This window comes from Notothenia coriiceps, unplaced genomic scaffold (genome assembly GCF_000735185.1).
Source record: "Notothenia coriiceps isolate Sejong01 unplaced genomic scaffold, NC01 NC01_scaffold00023456, whole genome shotgun sequence".
In the NCBI taxonomy this organism is placed as follows: Eukaryota; Metazoa; Chordata; class Actinopteri; order Perciformes; family Nototheniidae; genus Notothenia; species Notothenia coriiceps.
The window spans coordinates 1-18,512 of NW_011356157.1; the positions used below are offsets into that span (position 1 = coordinate 1).

The following is an 18,512-nucleotide window of genomic DNA, read 5'->3' on the forward strand; positions in this document are numbered from 1 at the left end:
GTATAGTACTCTATCATGTCTGTATCATCTTTTGTTTCATTTGTATTTTCTTTGGTTTTACACGCTCGAAAAAAAAAAAAAAACTAAACTAACTAAACTAATCTCATGTGCAACTTCAACATTCACACATTTGCATTTATTTAAAAAAAAGATTATTGCAAAGATGTAAACATTAAATGACATAAAGTATGTTATCTGTAGCCTACAGTCTCTTGTTTAGGCTACAGTTGTCAATTTGAAACAACATGCTATATTTTTTATAACATAGTTACATCTCGCAGTTAGCTGTCATTTTGTGGTCCACGTTGTTCGGATGTGTGTACACCTGACACAATGCAGGACAAAATGTGACATTGTTACATGCTTTTCCCTCTTCTGAGCGAGATTCAAAACATGGATCATGAATAGTTAGATTATTTGCAATAAAGAGCAACCAAAATGCCCAAAAGGACTATGGCTAGATTTAGAAAAACGTAGGAGTCTTGGAGCAGCAGTGTTCCAACTAACCTTATGTAATGGTTTGGAAATAAATTGACCAACTAATAATAGGATCTTGAAATCTAACAGTCACTGCTACGGCTGGAATTGGATGCAGAGCTTGTGGAGGGTTTTATTGGTGAATTAATGTCCCCTGGTAGTGAGAAGCAAAAATTATTTTCTCCCAGCAGTGTTCCCTGTCAATACAGAGGAGACTGATCCCCCAACTCAAACTGGGGCATGATGAATTAGTAAAAAGCAACTTGGATGGGCTTTTAAAGGCTCCCCGGCTCACCCAGGGTCCTCTGTGTCACCTCAAGAGAGCCCTGCTGCTGCTGCCGCCATCTAGCTCACCAGCCGCCAGCACTCCTACTTTAACTCCACAGAGTCTCCGAAAGAGAGAAATGTAGGAGAATGGGAGAGTAGGGAGGAAGGGATAAAGGCAGAGCGAGTTTTTGGAGCTTTAGAGTTGAGCTGAGGAGAGAAACCCCTTTATGAATATTCCTTCCTTTGCCAGAGCGGTTTCAAATTAATTAAGAATGCTGTGGGATCATCATAGAGATAAATATAGAACACAACACAAAAAATACCCCTAAGAGCTCCTGTTGTTTGAAATTAAAGAGAGCAGTGGTGGAAAACAGCTAAAACATTTCGTACTTTTTTTTTTAGGTTTAATTTACTTGAGTATTTAATGTTATTCTCTTTTAATATCTGCTCTTCTCTGTTAGGTTTATGAAGGAAATACTGTATGGTTACTTCACTTTATCTGGCAGCTGTCTTCAAAATGCTCATCTTCCAAAATATGATACATTGTTACACAGTGTTTAATCAAGGTTAGCTTATGAAGTGATTGATATAACATGTGTGTCAGTAGACATATCAATAACGTTACACCTTTTACGGAAACAATGAGCTCCAGGAGTACATGCTGCCATTGCAAGCTATTCAAAACCCAGGATTTGGTCTTTGAACCCTATGAAGTATGAAGGCTGTTAGATGTATTGAGTTGAGGCTGGTGGAAGCCCATAGTCACTTATAGTTCACACCAACAACCTCTCTCAAAATCCATCTTGTTACAGCAATCTTCAAGAGAAACAACATATATACATATCAATATTTCAAAAAATGTACATCAAATTTTCATTTTCAAATAGCCCAAGTTGCCTAAAAGATACATTTTCAATGTATCTCACTGAAAATGAGATACATTGAAAATAATCAAAAAGTAAAACAGTAATGGTAGTAAATGAAGTGTGTGTTTTAAATACTAATCCCAACATGATTTTAATTGTAATATTCATGTCATTCTAGTAATTAGACCGGTTGACATTTCAAGATTCGAAGATTCAACGTTTTGTTTTCATATGCACAAAGCTATAGTGTAGAAATGGCAATGAAAATCTTATTCAAGATTCAAGATATTTATTGTCATATGCACAGTAAACAGACAGTTACACCGTACAATGAAAATCTTACTTTGCTAGTCCACCAAGTAAAATACAGGAATATAAAAATAAATAAATATGACCTGAGCTCGTCCAACAATCCAACATATATAAAAAAATACAAAAATGCAATATTAAAAGTAGTGCAAAAAGTCTATTGTGTCTGTTGTGCATTCGAGTGTTTTTTCGAATGCACAACAGATTAAAAGTTTTTCCATTAACCAAGCTACCGAAACTTTTGTTTGAACAATCGCATACAGCAATTAGGAAACTCTTGACTGCCAAGGCACACNTGTTGGTTTTACTAACTATGTCACATACATATTTCTACTTTTGCTGTAATTACCTTAATTAAGTCTCATAAGTAACATGGTCTTTTATGATGGCTGAAAAAGTATCTTTCCTTATAATATCTTATGTTTTTTGGTGCCATATCAGAATCACACTCAAATGAATAGAGTTTGCAACGGTCTTATAGGTCATTTTGAGAGGTTCTGTTATAAAAAAAAATGACAAATGACCTATTTTGCATTTTTGAGGATTGTTTCTTAAAGTGGACCTATCATGCTATATTTGAATAATATAGTGTAGGACCATACCTATATAAGGCATATTTATACTTTTTATTTTTCAAAATACCAAACAGATCATGCATTTTAGCCATTCCTCATTTCTCTCAATTTAACACTGACTTTGTATGGGCTGATTCTGTGAGAACAGCACCATCTACAGGCCTGGCATATGTACTACAGCGCCTCCAGCGCTTTCGAACGGCAATGTCCGTGGCTGTCTCCTGATTGGTGGAGTTGGCCCAATAGCCGTAGCGCCACTTCTGTGACGTCATAGAAGTGTTCAAATCTGGATCAGTCTGTATCAGATCCGTTGCTGCCCCTTTTTAAGAGATTTGGGTATGGAGGGAAATAGAGAGGGTTGTGTTTTCTGACACTTGGTGAGTTCCCTGGAACACCGGGGACATATATTCATGTATAAAAGACGTACAAAAGTGCATTTTGCATGATAGGTCACCTTTTTAAATACAAGATCTTATCATTGCCAATAGCTATAATTTAGTATTTTCCTGTGTCACAAACCTCATCCTTCTTAAATCAAAAGTTAAAACAATTTAAAGTAATTTTTTTTTAAACTGTAACTGTATTTAAGGTATTCTCTGTTTGATGTTTCAACCCACAACCTTTTCTGTCTTCAGTAAATCAAGTAAAGCTGATGAAGTTGAACAGCGTTGACTCCTTAATTTTCTTAAACAGGTGTTTAATTCCCGTATGTCAGACTCAGGTTATGTAATATTGAGCCTTCCAGTATGTAGTCGTGAACATTGAGGTGACATTAAATCAGATTTTGTCCCACTAAGCGTCTCTCTGATGGCCGAGCGTTTTTGATGAGCCGTTTGGAGTTCTGCCAGAAGCCGCAATCCTGAGAGAGGAGAGCGAGAAGAGAGAACGTCATTTTAATTCATCATAAAGTCTACAGCGAGAAACAGTCAAGCATGTCTTCAGTGCCTCGTGCATTATTCATGTGGAGTGTTGAGCAGCACTTCCCCCCATTCTCTCTCTTTATCTAAAAACCCAATCTGTTTTCCACTGTTCTGTTAGAACAAACATGTTCCACACTGAATTGTATTGAATAGCTACCCTGTCAGGTAAAGTACATTTATGATAAACACATGGAAGACATATGCACACATCGATACAGGGGCGCGTGTTTGTGAATCCATCTGCACTCTACATGTTGTGAAGAGAGCAGGAGGGACAGAGACAGTATTCACTTGGAGCCAATTAAGAAAATGTGACTGGCACCAATGACATTCACGTGTTCCTGACACTCAATTAGGAGAGAGAGGTTGATTTGTTCCTTTTTAAATATACAGCAAATGTTTTAGGAACAGGCTGATATTTTTACACAAAGAATAGGACATTATTTCACAATCCCATAATGGGCTATTTTTTCTTCTTCTCTCCATTATCACACACTGTTCTCATCTTTAACAGTAAGTGTTGTACACACTATACATGTATAATTCAATGGATTCTGGCCTTAGACTATACACACCTTTGTAAACTTAACAAATTTCAGTCAGACAACTCACGTGTAAATGTATCATTGCTGCTCCAGTTGACTGCCTGAACTAGCTCGCAAGCTTCTGCCCATTAATGGATTCATCTTCTGCATAGTCCCTTCAAATGTGGACATTTATATAAAATCTGTTGTGTTTCCAATGCATTTGTTCAAAGACACAAGGATGTATCATCTTGCTTCACACATGGCAACACATATTAAGCTGGCTCTGATAGTTGGAACTGTGAAGGACGAACAATTTGAAGCCAAATTCAGAGCGACATCACTATAAAAAGAAGAATAGATTTGCTTACCGTTTTTCACTTTTAATAGTGAAATGAAATGGAGCGTTGTGTTGGATATGGCTCTCATGTTTAAGTTTCTGGGTTTCATTCCAAAACTTAAACTTGAGAGCCAAATCGTTTCTGCCTCTAAAGGCAAAGCCTGATACAGGTTGTTCATCGGTGCCCCAGCAAATTCTTTATTTGCTCTTCGAGTAATAACAGTGCCTTGCTACTTTTGGAAATAACTTTAGCTTTTTAAGTAGGAACACATGGGACATGGTTGGGATGTGAGAAAGTATAAAAAGCCAGATTAATAGAAAGTAATTAATAGAAAAAACGCCAGCCTTGTCCACTTAATGTCTAGGGTCAGCTGGAGACATTTTAACAATTTCTGTATGACTTGGGCTCTAATTCCAGGATTGCTTTTGATACTAATATTCAATATGTGTAAAAATCCAAATATTTGTTTCGCTTGAGAAGATATATATACCAGCTGTATCACTTTGGTTTAAAAGTTTCCTCCTTCCAGGTGTTTGGCCGAATGTCTCCTTTTTTCTTGACTGATGGTAACTGTGGAAATAAAGGTCAGAGACTTTCTCCTGCACACACACACGTCCTTATCCATCACCCAGAACATCCCATGTGTGCGAGGTAATTGGCTCCATGGTGAGTCATAGGTAATTGGTGGGTAGCTGTCAATAGCTCAGGTATTTTAAGGCAGTAGCCTGGAACCCACTTTGGAGATGGAGAAACACAGAATAAAACACAGCTGAAAACCCCACATAGATTTAAAGAAAGAGTTGAGCTTAGAGTGGTGCTGTTTATCTCTAATTAGTTTTTCAGGGTCCCTCTCTCTGACACTGGCTAGCTGTGTGTCAAAATTGGCTTGGTAGGTTACAAATTCTCGCACAAAGGGTCACACAAATAAGCTGAAGTGATTTTCTTAAGCCTACAATTACTCTTGAGGCACTAATGGTGAGATTTTCATCCTCTTAAATTGAGGATTGCTGGGTTGGACTTCAGATAAGCCTGCAAACAGTGCTGCCAAGCGAATTCAACATCCTACAAGAATAGATGCTGGAGTCTAGCTACCTGTTGTTGAAGATCAATATTTATATTAAAGCAACACCTGACCAAGAGTTTGTGCACAGATGTTTTTTTGTCATTAGGTCTGCTGCTGTTATAAAAACGTTGACATGAGTCTCCATGTGAACAAAGACACACCAACATGCGAATTACAGCTGCTCTCCTTCAGTAATTCCTTTTACATTGATGTTACTGCTGCTTTAATCGCTGCTCTGTGTATTCAAATCGTTTTTTGCGTGGTTCTATTTTTATGTTTTACTTCCTCCATACTCCAAACACTCTTTTAGATGTGGAAATTACAATGAACTGATTATTAAGGTTTGTGGTCACTCACATTGTTTGCTCTCTTTCCCTATCAGCTAAGCATCAGGTCACTATTCAAATGTACAATGCAAGCAATGTAAGTTTAATAGCCTAACAGCTGACTATTTGTGAGTTATATCACCATCATTAAACTTTCAAAAATGTTTCACAAGGAACTAAGGTCTGTCTGCTAAAAGCAAAACATTCATTCAGTAACAGCTGTAAGTCAGAGTTCAGTTTGAAGAAAAAACCTGTACTGCCATGTCCCGCTAAGAAAAAGACAAGAAATCATGTTGGGATGGAGAATCTATCATTCAAAGTAAAGTTTGACACCTGGTTTGTTTATGTGTATCAATAAGGCAAAAGGTGTTTTGGGCACGTCAGTCTGAATCAGCAGCTTTTGTGTGTATCTTTAGTCTTTATTGTCCCCAAGGTGTAATTCATTTTCACATGCATTGTACACGTCAGAGAGAAATACACACAAGAGCACAACCAGAACATACGATGACAGACAACACACTGAGGTCTACCCAGTTAGGTCTGCTATGGATGCAGGAATCAGGTTTTTTGTCAGAGTGAACCCCTCTGCACCTCAGTGCTCTGTACCTTCACGTGGAGAGCAGCGGGGTTAGACGCTGATTGAGTGTGTGTGATTTCCTGTTCTGCTGATGTTGCGATGCATGCAGTGGCATTATTGTTCAACTCTGCGAAGTTGGGTGTGGGGAGACCGATTATCCTGTGAGTTGGGCCCTGTTTGTAATACGATACGATAATATTTTATTGGTCAGATCAAGTCTGAAATTTGACTTGCATCACAGCAGCTCCATGTGTAACATCAACATAGAGAAATATCAAGAAACAATACATGAACAACAAACATTTAACATAACAGCACAATCACTGAGAGAAAACATTTTCAAAGACCCTTCAGCGTGCATTTGACCTGGGATTTAGCTCTGTATTTACTTTGAGGATTGACTGATGCACAAAGGAGTGCTTCAGTCTGACTTTATTGAATCGCGGGACCCTGTATCTCCGATTAGATGGTAGCAGTTCATATTCGCTGTTAATGGTTGTTAAAGAAGCAGATGGAGCATTACAGTGGGATGGGCAGAATAATGCTTTGATGCAACACCATCTTTTAATATAACAAATGACTAATAGTCTGAACAGTCCAATACAAGACTCATACTATAACATGTACCACCACTGTCAAGTAATGCTTCTGTCAAATCTCTTTCATAACATTTAAGTGGTCCCCCTGCGGTCACTGTGTTAAAGACTCTTCCTCTCTTGCTCCTGCAGTGATGGATGGGCAGACCGTTACGAGGTGGTGGAGGGTTTTGAGCAGGAAGCAGAGGGAGGAATCACCATGAAGCTGCAGTCAGAGGTGGTGAAGACCTTCGACGATTACTACCTGAAGCTGCGTCTGGACAGCAACACCAGGAACCCCTGGTTCTCTGAGTTCTGGCAGTACCGCTTCCAGTGCCGCCTCGCGGGCCACCCACAGGAGAACAAGAACTACAAGAAAGTGTGCTCCGGTAGGTGACAACAAAAAAAACCAATATGCTTTACTCTTTTATCTTGCTGTCACAGAGGGTAATAATGAAACATTTGTATCTTTCTCTCTGTTTTCCTTCCTGAATATTCTCTCCCTTTGCTCCCAAAAGGTGATCATGGTAATTCAAGTTTTCGGCTTGCTAATATCATTTAAATAACAAATGAACAAATTACAAATCCAATTAAGAATTTGAAAAAATATTCAATTGAATAATCCATAGAAACTAAATTAACTCAGCATGCTTTTAATTAACTGATACATCCAATTCATTTGTGGTTTTTGATGACTGTTAGTATCTCAGAGCAGTACAGTCATAGTTGCTTTTTTACTTTCTTTGTATCACATCTTTATACACCTCTTTTATTCCAAAGACCTTCAAGGTGGTAAGTGCATTTTTCTTGCCACTACTATGGTGATGGTTGTATCAGAATTGCACCTGCACTGTAAGCGTTTGACTCATCCAAGAGAGGAAGAGTTTGACTGATGCTTTCTTTAACACAACACTCTCTTTAATGTGTTGAAACTGCAATTTTTGTAAGATTGTGACCGTGAGATGTCTTGATCTTGACAGAGTCAGGCTCTCGGCCAGAACGAAGATTGCATTAGTCAAACTCTGATGTGGAGCACTGGGCTTGTTTATAGTGTATGAGGAATAAAAAGAAAATGGCCCTACACTTTGAAAATTGCACAAAGGAATGGCTCACCCAGCACACACAGTTCACTCGACAGTCAGAAGCACATGAAATAATATAAATAGATCTCACCGTCTGCTGTATGTGCATGTTGATGTGAACAATGTAGACAACAAATACCAATATTTCAAAGGGGGCAAATAGACATTTAAATTCAGTCTCAAATTTTGGAGTAAATATCTGCATACAAGGATGTAGATAGTTAACATTTCTTATTTGTATTTATACCCTCCAAACTTGTTGCTGTTGACTGAAGGGACAGGGGTCTTAATGAGGGCAGATGGTGAAGTGCAATTTGTCATTTTCAGGCTTTTGGACATTATATTGTGATTTCCTTGTATGCTGATATATTCTGCTGCAAAAGAAAGGCTTTGCAATATATTCTCCGTGTCTGGTTTGGGTAATTCTAATCATGCACTGTTGAAACACATTGTTTCTACTGTGTAAGTTTGAATGCAGCAAAAAACAAGGACAAACAAGAACAGCTTCTTTAATGGTCACAATGTATCCATCCTTTTCATGCCGTCTTGTTTTCCCTCTCTAACAGGAAATGAGAGTCTACATGAGAACTATGTTCAGGATAGTAAAATGGGATTTGTCATCAATGCCATCTATGCCATGGCTCATGGCCTCCATGATATGCACTTGGAGTTGTGCCCAGGGCAGCCAGGGCTGTGTGAGGCGATGGACCCTATCGACGGCAGCAAGCTGCTGGACTACCTGCTGAAGACATCCTTCAAAGGAGTCTCAGGGGAGGACATTTATTTCGATCAAAATGGAGACACCCCAGGAAGGTAAGAGAACGAAGAGGTGGTAAGAATATACAAAATGGCAGGAAAATGAAAAAGAGATTTCCTACTTGTAATCCATGATCTTACGGTCTGCTACTAATTAGCAGGCATGTACAGTACATGCACACAAGTGTGCACCAATCTTGAGCACAGAAGGATGTAATTAGTTTGGACTGGAACAGATTCAGCGGATTGCCCGCTCTGGCAGCCACTTCCATCTCTGCTCAGTCCAACAGACAGCATTTGACAGTCAGAAAACATGGCCGTGTCAATACTCCGTCAGCTAGAGGTCAGGTGGAGCACATCCTGATTTAATGTAAAGAGGAAGCCACAGTGCTCTGCCATGAGCTATTTAAGTTACACTAACAGGAAGCTATTTTATTGACTTTGTATAAAAGGTTTGCTAAGCGGCAATATTTGTATCATTAAATGACCTGTCACTGTCATTCTCCCCTCCCGCTATATCTCCCTCCTCCTCCTCGTTCTTTCTCTGTGATCTTTAACTCTTCTATGTTCTGTCCCTCTTCTAGCCTTTTTTTTGTATCTATTGTAACTCTTGTCCTTGCTCATTATATCCATCCGTCCCCCTGTCTATCCAGGTATGACATCATGAATCTACAGGGTGTGGGTGAGGAACACTATGACTACCTAAAGGTGGGCTCCTGGCACGAGGGCATCATAACCATCGATGACGACAAGCTGTGGATGAACAGCAGTGACATCGTGCGCTCAGTCTGCAGCGAGCCCTGCTCCAAAGGACAGATCAAGGTAGGGATTCAAACCCTCCAGCGTTAGATAAACTCAACCAGTTTATCCAGAAAAAACCTGACGACGTCTAATAAATCAATAGTCATTAACAGTGGGGATCTGACTCTAGAGGTCTAAAACTATCAACAAGTGTTAATTCAACACCGATGTATATCATTAAATACCAGCAGGTCCAATTTAGCGATTCTAAGTAGCTAATTTAACTATGGATTCATTATGCCAGGTAAAACATACAATGACTTTCACAAAGGACTTTTTCCAAGAAAGCCAACACAAATGGGATGCTCAAATTCTCTCTTCGAGTTGTTTTTGAGTAAAAATGTGATGTTGAGGTAGTAAAATCAATATTCTGTGTTTATGTGGCATACTGGACTGTTAAAAATATGAGGCATAAGGTATACCTTTGGACATATAGGCAAGCTGCTGTCCTGGTTCCAGTATTTATCTTCTCCTGTAACTCCTGGCCAGAAAACAACTTAATGTATTTCCCAAAATGTCAAATTGTCCTAAGAAGTCATCAAATATTTTTTTTTAAATGTGTCGGTGTTGTCGTCACATGTCACTGAACTTCTAATGGTGATAGGGGTCCTTCTGTTGGAACCATGTACGTAGGTAATGGGATGGCGATACACCCAAGTAGGTCAGTTTCAGGTATTTCTGTTTGGACCAAAGCGGGAGACTGGCTGACCGACCGACATTGGCATCCCTTGGTCCACACAGCTTCATGGCTAAAAATACTCTCAGAGAGTGCAATCAATTAAGACAGAGATGGCATTTCCCCTGTGCTCTCCAAAACCTTTTTTTACTGGTAACTGTGTCACTGCTTGGATGTGATGCACCACTCCTGTTATGAATCTCGTAGCTTCCCATTTGTTCTCTTTGGTCATCATACAACATATGCCTCAGCCGGCAAGCCATTTTTTTTGGATGTTACTCTGTCCTACATTTTGACATCCTTCTTCATCTATGAAATATTATTTTAAATGAATTAAAAGGAATTTAAGATCTCTTTTTTTTTCCCGGTCTGAATAAACATGTTTGAAAAAGTAAAATAGTAAAATAATCTTGTGTTTTTCAGGATCTCTTATGATATTTAAAATCTTATCTGTCAAAACTAAGTCACACAACATTTAGGTTTGAACAAGTTGACGCATAATTTCCTTTGCATTTTACCCTACCTGGCTGAGGAGAAGGACAGTTGGGACAGTAAATAATGGAAACTGTTATTGTGCTCAGAATGCAGAAATGCCCTGATTTGCTTGTTTTCAGTCTAGCTGTACAGTAAGTCGCCCTGAGGGAGGGTGCAGCCTCTCTGCTGGCTGCTCTTGCTCCCCCTCTCTGCTTTGTTTTCTGCCCCACTTTCACCCTGCTTTACATATCACAGTGCTGGTAACAGCTTATCTGGGAGCAGAATGTAAAAGCAGCTGGCCTTGTTTTATAAACAGTATGTCTGGGGCTCAAGAGAAAGAAACTTACCTCATCTTTGATATCCCCTTCATTACTTATTTAGGCTGCTTTGGGTGTGATGTGCTTCTGGTGTGATGAGTGTACCTAAGATGTCTGTGACCCCTCACCGTTGAACTCTCTGCTTACAGGTGATCAGGAAGGGAGAGGTGAGCTGCTGTTGGATCTGCACCACATGCAAGGACAACGAGTACGTCCAGGATGAGTTCACCTGCAAGGCGTGTGAGCTGGGGTGGTGGCCCGACGATTACCTGGAAGGTAAATTGGAAAAAACCCAATTAAACACACTGAGCCAATCAACCTTTTTCATGACAAATACTTTCATTTAGTTTTCCAGCAAAATACATTACATAAATGTATACCCACCCCAAAGAGATACAAAATACATACATGTTACATTTTTGGTAATAAATAATAGTTCAAAAATGAAAGTTTGTGAAAAGGTTTTAACAGTGAGTTTAAAGTTGTTAAACAAGTAGCTATTTACTATCCATACATGCAGTAGCTAATTTGACAAGGTCACATGTAGTTCCTTTACAAAAACGTAGGAATTTCTCCCATATGTTATAGAAGATATCAGGGCTTCCTTCCATGGTTATTTAATAATGTTTTTCATAAAAAAATTATCTACTTTTGATTTTATAAACATTCTTCGTTGATTTCACGCTAACCTGCATCTGCCTGCTCACTTAGTCAGGTCATTAAAATCTTATAACACCAACATCACTAAAACACCTCAAAGCCACTCTAACTATTTTGGGCTCTCAAAAATCCTCCTCCCCATAAGCCTATTCACACTTCACACCCTGACACCTCCGTTCACTGGTACTTTTCATCATCCAGGTCCTATGACCTTGCTCTCTTGGCATCCACAACCCACACCCTTCTCTCCTTCCCCCGCTCATTGCCTTGTTGTGACCCGGTGATTGTTTTGACAGCGATTTATAGAGTTGAGAGCAGCTCTCAGATCCCAGGTGTAAAATCCTATTACGGCCATGAGGGGCTTGGGGATATATTTCAGCAGTCTGTCGAGGAAGAGATTTCTCCCTTCACTCTCATTACATGTAGCCTATCTGGAGAATACTAATAGAGAGAGTTGGTATTCTATTCATAGAGCGAGGTTGTACTGTCCACTTGCTCATTTAGGGCAGGATTTTTTTTTCTTAAATACCTTCACAAAATTCCATATGACGCTGGCTTTTCTCTGAAGTCCATGTGACTCTACAGAGAGACCTTGTGCAGCACAAGAGTGAGCTTTGTTTTAAAATTATTTAAAGGTCTGCCCAGCTTAGATATGACAGCATAGGTTTTTCGAGGAATGAGGGATTTGAAGATAGTGTAAGAAGAGATCCAGATATGAGCATTTCATATTTACCACCTTTGTCTATGCACGCAGTGTGGCTGGTGCCTGCCAGGTGGGTGGTCCAAAGAAAACAGTTAGTGTGCTTCAGTGCTCTTCAGACTCCTTTGAAAGTGGGCCTCAGTGTGTGTTTGCAGTAGTGCTTTTACCTCAGTGTAAAAACTGCTTTAAACTTTCATATTCACAGGCGTACCTTTCATATTTTGTGTTTCCTGAGGCTACAAGTAAGGTTGTTTGAAAATTTGACATATTGGGAATTAACAAGCAGAAGTGGGTTTTGCTTTTAGCAGCAGCATGTAATGTATGATATATTAGGGGAAGTCAAGGATGTCAGTTTTCTCCCCTTAAGCCCTACAAACTTCCGTCAACGTGCGCATCATGACAGAGTTGAGACACATAATCACATAACATACACATTAGGCATCAAATAAAAATGAGAGATTTTTTGACAGAACTGGAGGTTCTTAATTCCTGAACAATCTTAGGTCTGATCTTTCTTTACACATCTGACTACCTTGTGCCTCCAAATCTGTGTTGCTCTCCTCTCTTCCCCCTCTCTACTGTCTTCTCATTGGTCCTTTTCAGCAATTGTAATGTACCTTTCATTCAAACAAAGAACTGCGACAGAACCAACAAAAGATTAACCTGATATCTCCTTTGCTTTTGTTCCAGGCTGTCAGCCGCTGCCTCTGAAGTATCTGGACTGGTCGGATGTGGAATCTATCGTGGCCGTGGCTTTCTCCTGTGTGGGAATCCTAATCACCTCCTTTGTCACTTTCGTGTTCATCCAGTACCGTGACACGCCTGTGGTTAAGTCCTCGAGCAGAGAACTGTGTTATATCATCTTGGCAGGCATCTTCATGGGCTACATCTGTCCTTTCACCCTAATCGCCCATCCTACTCTGGTCTCCTGCTACCTGCAGCGGCTCCTGGTTGGCCTCTCATCTGCCATGTGCTACTCTGCCCTGGTGACCAAAACGAACCGCATCGCCCGCATCCTGGCAGGCAGCAAGAAGAAGATCTGCACCAAGAAGCCCCGCTTCATGGGCGCCTGGGCCCAGGTGGTCATCGCCTTTATGCTGGTCAGCGTGCAGCTAACTCTGGAGATCACACTCATCGTTCTGGAGCCTCCTCTGCCCGTCAAGTCCTACCCCAGCATTCGTGAGGTCTACCTCATCTGTAATACTAGCACTGTAGGCATGGTGGCGCCACTGGGCTACAACGGGCTGCTGATCATGAGCTGCACCTACTATGCCTTCAAGACGCGGAACGTCCCGGCCAATTTTAATGAGGCGAAATATATTGCCTTCACAATGTACACTACCTGCATCATCTGGTTGGCCTTTGTGCCAATCTATTTTGGCTCAAACTACAAGATCATAACCACATCCTTCTCTGTCAGCCTCAGTGTCACAGTGGCTCTGGGGTGCATGTTCACGCCTAAGATGTACATTATGCTTGCCAAACCAGAGAGGAACGTCCGAAGCGCCTTCACAACATCTGATGTGGTGCGAATGCACGTTGGAGATGGGAAGTCAGCTCAATGTGGGACCAACAGCTTCCTCAATATCTTCCGCCGGAAAAAGGCTGTCTCTGGCAATGCCAAGTGAGTGCCTTTTTAAGATGATTATATTTGGTAAGAAGCACAATTATAAGATGCCTAAACACTCAAATTGTACTGTGGTTTGTCCAAAGCTGATCTGTTGGTATTTTGTCGAAATACATCATTAAAAGTAACATGAAGGTGCTTATTTAATTTTTTTACAAGAATATTTGAGTGTTTATGCTTGATTTAATTTGTCTAATTTTAACTTTCCAGATCAGACCTAAACTGATGCATTGATTAAGAAACAGTAAGCATTGAACACTGATTTATAAGGCACATCCCCCTCCCACTGAGGAACATAAAATAATACCACTGATGTTCAGCTACATTTAACAGAAAAATGTGTCAGCGTTAATTCAAGTATATATTTCCGAACTTTTAAATTATATATAAGACTTGCATATAACTTTTTTGAGATTCACAGCAGTGACACTGGACAGGTGTCTAAAGTAAGGAGTTGGGCAGAGTATGAGAGTGATCCCAATATGTTTACGTGTTGTCTCTCACCCTTGCTATGCAGCCTCTCTAATCATCTAACCCTTAAACCTTCTGAACTGTGCAGCACTGTCTGCAAAGTGTCGAGGCTGGCACATTTTTGGCATGGTGATCTTTGAACTTCTTTCCTGGAGAGCTGCACTGTCCACTAAGACATTTTATCATTATAAACAACCATTGGAGACATTTGAAAGAAAATCTGTGAGTTTACCTCAAAGTTTTAGATTAAAAAAAAGTGGAATGTTGTCTAAAAACCTTCTGTTTATTGCATTTTAACAATTGCATTTGATTATGCTTGATTTTCACGAGTAATATAAAATAAGCTATTTGTTAATATTGAATATCATTTGTTGTGACAGTTTTTGTTGTTGTTTTTGTTCAACAACAAAGCCTATGCTGCTGGTTCAAGTGTCTGGTGAATTAAAGGAATCACTTGCCTCTGTGATCCTGTCACTTCTAAGCTGGATATGGGAAAAAAATGTTTGACACTGAAGCCCTTCAAGAATAAGTTCTGCCACCCTGCCGCTTTGGTTTATCCTGAATTAACCTCACATTTAACTTTTCTCAGCATGAACGCCCCTCCCTACCTCTCCAACTAATCACATTAGAGCCAGTCCTAGCTCTGTCTGCACTAAAACTCTGTGTCAGTTCAGGCATCAACTAAAGTACAAATGCATGTGTCCCATTTAAACTATAGAAGCTTATAGTTAAGACAGAAGGAAATGAGTTCGGTGGCTCTTTATTCTGTACCTCAATGTTTAAAGCTATTTGCAGATCATAATGCTGTCTGCAGCACATTATGACTCACAGTGTTTAGTGACACAGTGGATACATGTAATACTCCTTAGAGCTCATGAGTGAACCCCATATCAAAGCTGTTAATGTCAAAGTCACGTGGTTAAAAAGTTTTTTAACATGCATCAGAAATGTTGAAATGCTGCTGCTCTTGTTGTGTTATGTTGCTGCTATGCTGATGTTGTTTATCTGCAACCACCTCTTGGTTTCCTGTGTTAGTAACTTGGGTCTTTATCTCGTTCATAGTTCTAATGGCAAGTCTGTGTCATGGTCTGAATCAGGTCCAAGACACCCTCCAAGGGGGGGGAATGTGTGGCACAGACTGTCTGTGCATGTGAGGAAACAGGAAGCAGGCTTGAATCAGACGGCGGTCATCAGGCCCCTAACTAACACGCCCGACCCCCACAGTTGTGAGCCCTCCACCTGCAACCGTGGCACAGAACCCCGACCCCATCAAGAACCGCGCGGCGCTAAGCCTCTGTACAACCTGGAGGAGGAAGACGACGAGGATTCGCAGCGTCCCCTCTGGACTCCCTCTTGCTCTGGTCAGATGCAAGGGCTGGAGTCTAATTTAGATAAGCCTGCATCTTTTCTGCCCTCTCATTTAAAGGGCTGCACTACGGAGCGCTTGCAGGGGGCTGTGGTGGACACACACAGCTCCTATGCCCCTGCACTGAATGACAACACCGCCAAGGAGGCACACCCTGCCAACGAGCCTTTGAGCTTGACCCCCTTTCAGCCTCCTTTAGTCCCACGAGTGGGAGTGTTTGACGAGGAGGGGTCCGAGGACGAGTCACTGGACCTCTTACACAGCTACATTTATGATGCCAAGGAGGAGGGGGAGGAAAGGGATAGCGTGGATTTAACTCAGAACAAGCCATCTCTGGAGGATTCCTTTGCTCTGTCCCCCCCCTCCCCCTTCAGAGACTCTGTGTGTTCGGGGGAGTATGTCAGCGACTCCCCCATCATGGAGTCGATGTTCGGGAGCCCTCCGAGCTCAGTCTACACCTCAAACATGCTCCATGACTACGCACACAGCTCTTCAACACTGTGAGAGCGAAACAGGCGCCGACACAGTTGTGCATCACACAGACATTGCAATTGTCACATACTGGTTGAAGCACACAAACAGAAACATACTGTACAACCTAATTGTATTATAATTTCAAGTTTTTAAGCCTTTTTCGCTGCCATTTGCTTGCTTGTATTTATTACTCTGCTTTTAAAAGTAAGGGGTTGATCAAGTGATAAGTAGAAAAACAACAGGAACCATCCGTGAGTGCTTACATTTCTGAAGGGCTGCCGCTGCACAAAGCCTTTCTGGAAAATGTTAAACTGGGGAGAGTGCCAAAAGTAGACAGCTCTCATGCCAAATTGTGATGAATTAAGAGACACTTATATACATAATAAAGAATGTAGTTGTGCTTCTCATAATGGCAGTGCAGTTAAATGGTCTATGAGGAACAAATGGAAAGAGAAACATTCTGTGTGCATATATGTACACTGTTACAACCAGAGACCAATTTAGCTCTAAGCACTGCAGTAGCTCAAGTGCATTTCATGCCGGTTTTGATTAGCTCTGCTCCTCTCTGCTGCACATGTACAGGTCTATTTATGTGTGTAGCAGTAGCAGCTGCATTGAAAAACTTCTCGCCTTTTTTTTTCATTAATTGATTTCACCTCAGCTTTCTCTCACCTAAACTCATCGCAATTTAAATATTACTGAGATTAATTAACAAGAAACGTGCAGTAATTTGGTTGAATATTACTTTTATGTGTTGCGAGTTGTGCACAAATATTATCACTGAATTGAGATTCTGCTGAACACTTGCGCTGTATGATATGTGGTATGGGTATAATGTTCCAATCAGAGTTGTTATCAACCTACATTCCTGCTTTCAGTTTTTACGATGTAGCTGATACAGGTTCGTGCAATTGTAGATGATGGCGATGTTGTGTATTCAGTTTACACTCAATCATAACCCTGAGAACCAGTTTTACGAGCATGGGACGTGATAAAAGAACAACTTTTGCTTTCAATACCGTGTGGATATTTCTCATGTTTTCTGAGTTGGCTGTGTCATTGTAATGAAAAACACAGTACTTGTACAAGTTCTCAAAGTTTGTAATACTGTTAAGCCATCTCTTGTTTTTCACACAGGTGGTATGTTTGTAATACTGATAAATGTTTCTATATTTAGAATATCAACAGGAAAAAAAAGAGTTTATACATTTTGAAACTGTCCTCAGATACTTGTCACAGAGCAGTGTGTTTGGTTTTTGGGTAACTTTTAAGCTAACTTGAGTCGACTGTATCCTCTTGATAATATTCAGTTGTTAAAGTAACCAATGATTAGTTGCTTCTTGTAATGAGATTATACATGCTTCAATTTTGCTTAAATCTTGCATTATAAACTGTAGTGGTTTACTTGAGGTTAAGTTTCTTAGTTCTTTATCTACAGTATAAGAATACAAATTATTTCAAAGTTCAAGACTATACAGTGCATAGTGCAATTGTATTGTATTTCCAAATGTTTTTAGTCTATTATAGTGTAAGTTGTTATATGATTTTAAATGATTTTTCAATGTAAAATATACGAGGGTGCCACCTGTTTAACACTGTCAAATCTAGAGTGAAATAGGCCTTTATGTTTTGGGCAAGCTGAACAATGCTGTAAAATAAAAACTATTTATATTAAGAAGACTGATTACTGCAATAGATTTCAAAAACCGGGTTGTCATTCGGTTCGCCTGCAAAAACACTTGCCGAGCTCAATATTAGTTTACATCGATGGAAAATACGGTTTGTGTGAAATCCATGATCTGCAAGTGGTTATCAAGGTATGTCAAGCTAAATTCAAAGGTCTTTAACGCTATTCAAAAATGGGTTTTATTAATTGTTACATCACATAGATGTTTTAAAATTAAATGTTTATCTTAAGACATAGTTTCACATTTGGTAGATAACCTCATTTTGATACATCCAAACTTTTTTTGAGGCAATTGTTGCTCAATATTCTACCTAAAAATGTGTGATGTGATGCTGGAGCTTTCAAGAAAACAATGGACTTTTTATTCATTATGTGTCCATCCAGCAGTAAAACCTTTGAAGTAGAAATATTTGCATACATTTATAGATAGCTTTATATTTTACTTTTTTTAATGAACTAGTTAATTTGACCCTTTTCTTCAACTTAAACAAATTAAATATGTTTAAGGCACATATTTAAAAACAAAGAAATGTCATTTACTCAAAAAATGTATCCACCCACTCCCCACTATTCTGAATGCAGCAAATAATGCATACTTGTT

General features: G+C 39.8%; 1 protein-coding gene across 1 annotated transcript; it reads left to right on the forward strand.

The window, feature by feature from the left end:
- Positions 1 to 6,949: 6,949 nt before the first annotated feature.
- On the forward strand, positions 6,950 to 17,902 carry LOC104954517 (metabotropic glutamate receptor 1-like; the record flags this gene model as incomplete). The annotated part of the gene is made up of 6 exons (XM_010781632.1): positions 6,950 to 7,209; positions 8,469 to 8,715; positions 9,312 to 9,480; positions 11,076 to 11,202; positions 12,977 to 13,910; positions 15,447 to 17,902. Coding segments are annotated over 6 exons (2,545 nt in total), but the record flags the coding sequence as incomplete, so codon positions are not given.
- Between the last annotated feature and the right edge of the window lie 610 nt (positions 17,903 to 18,512).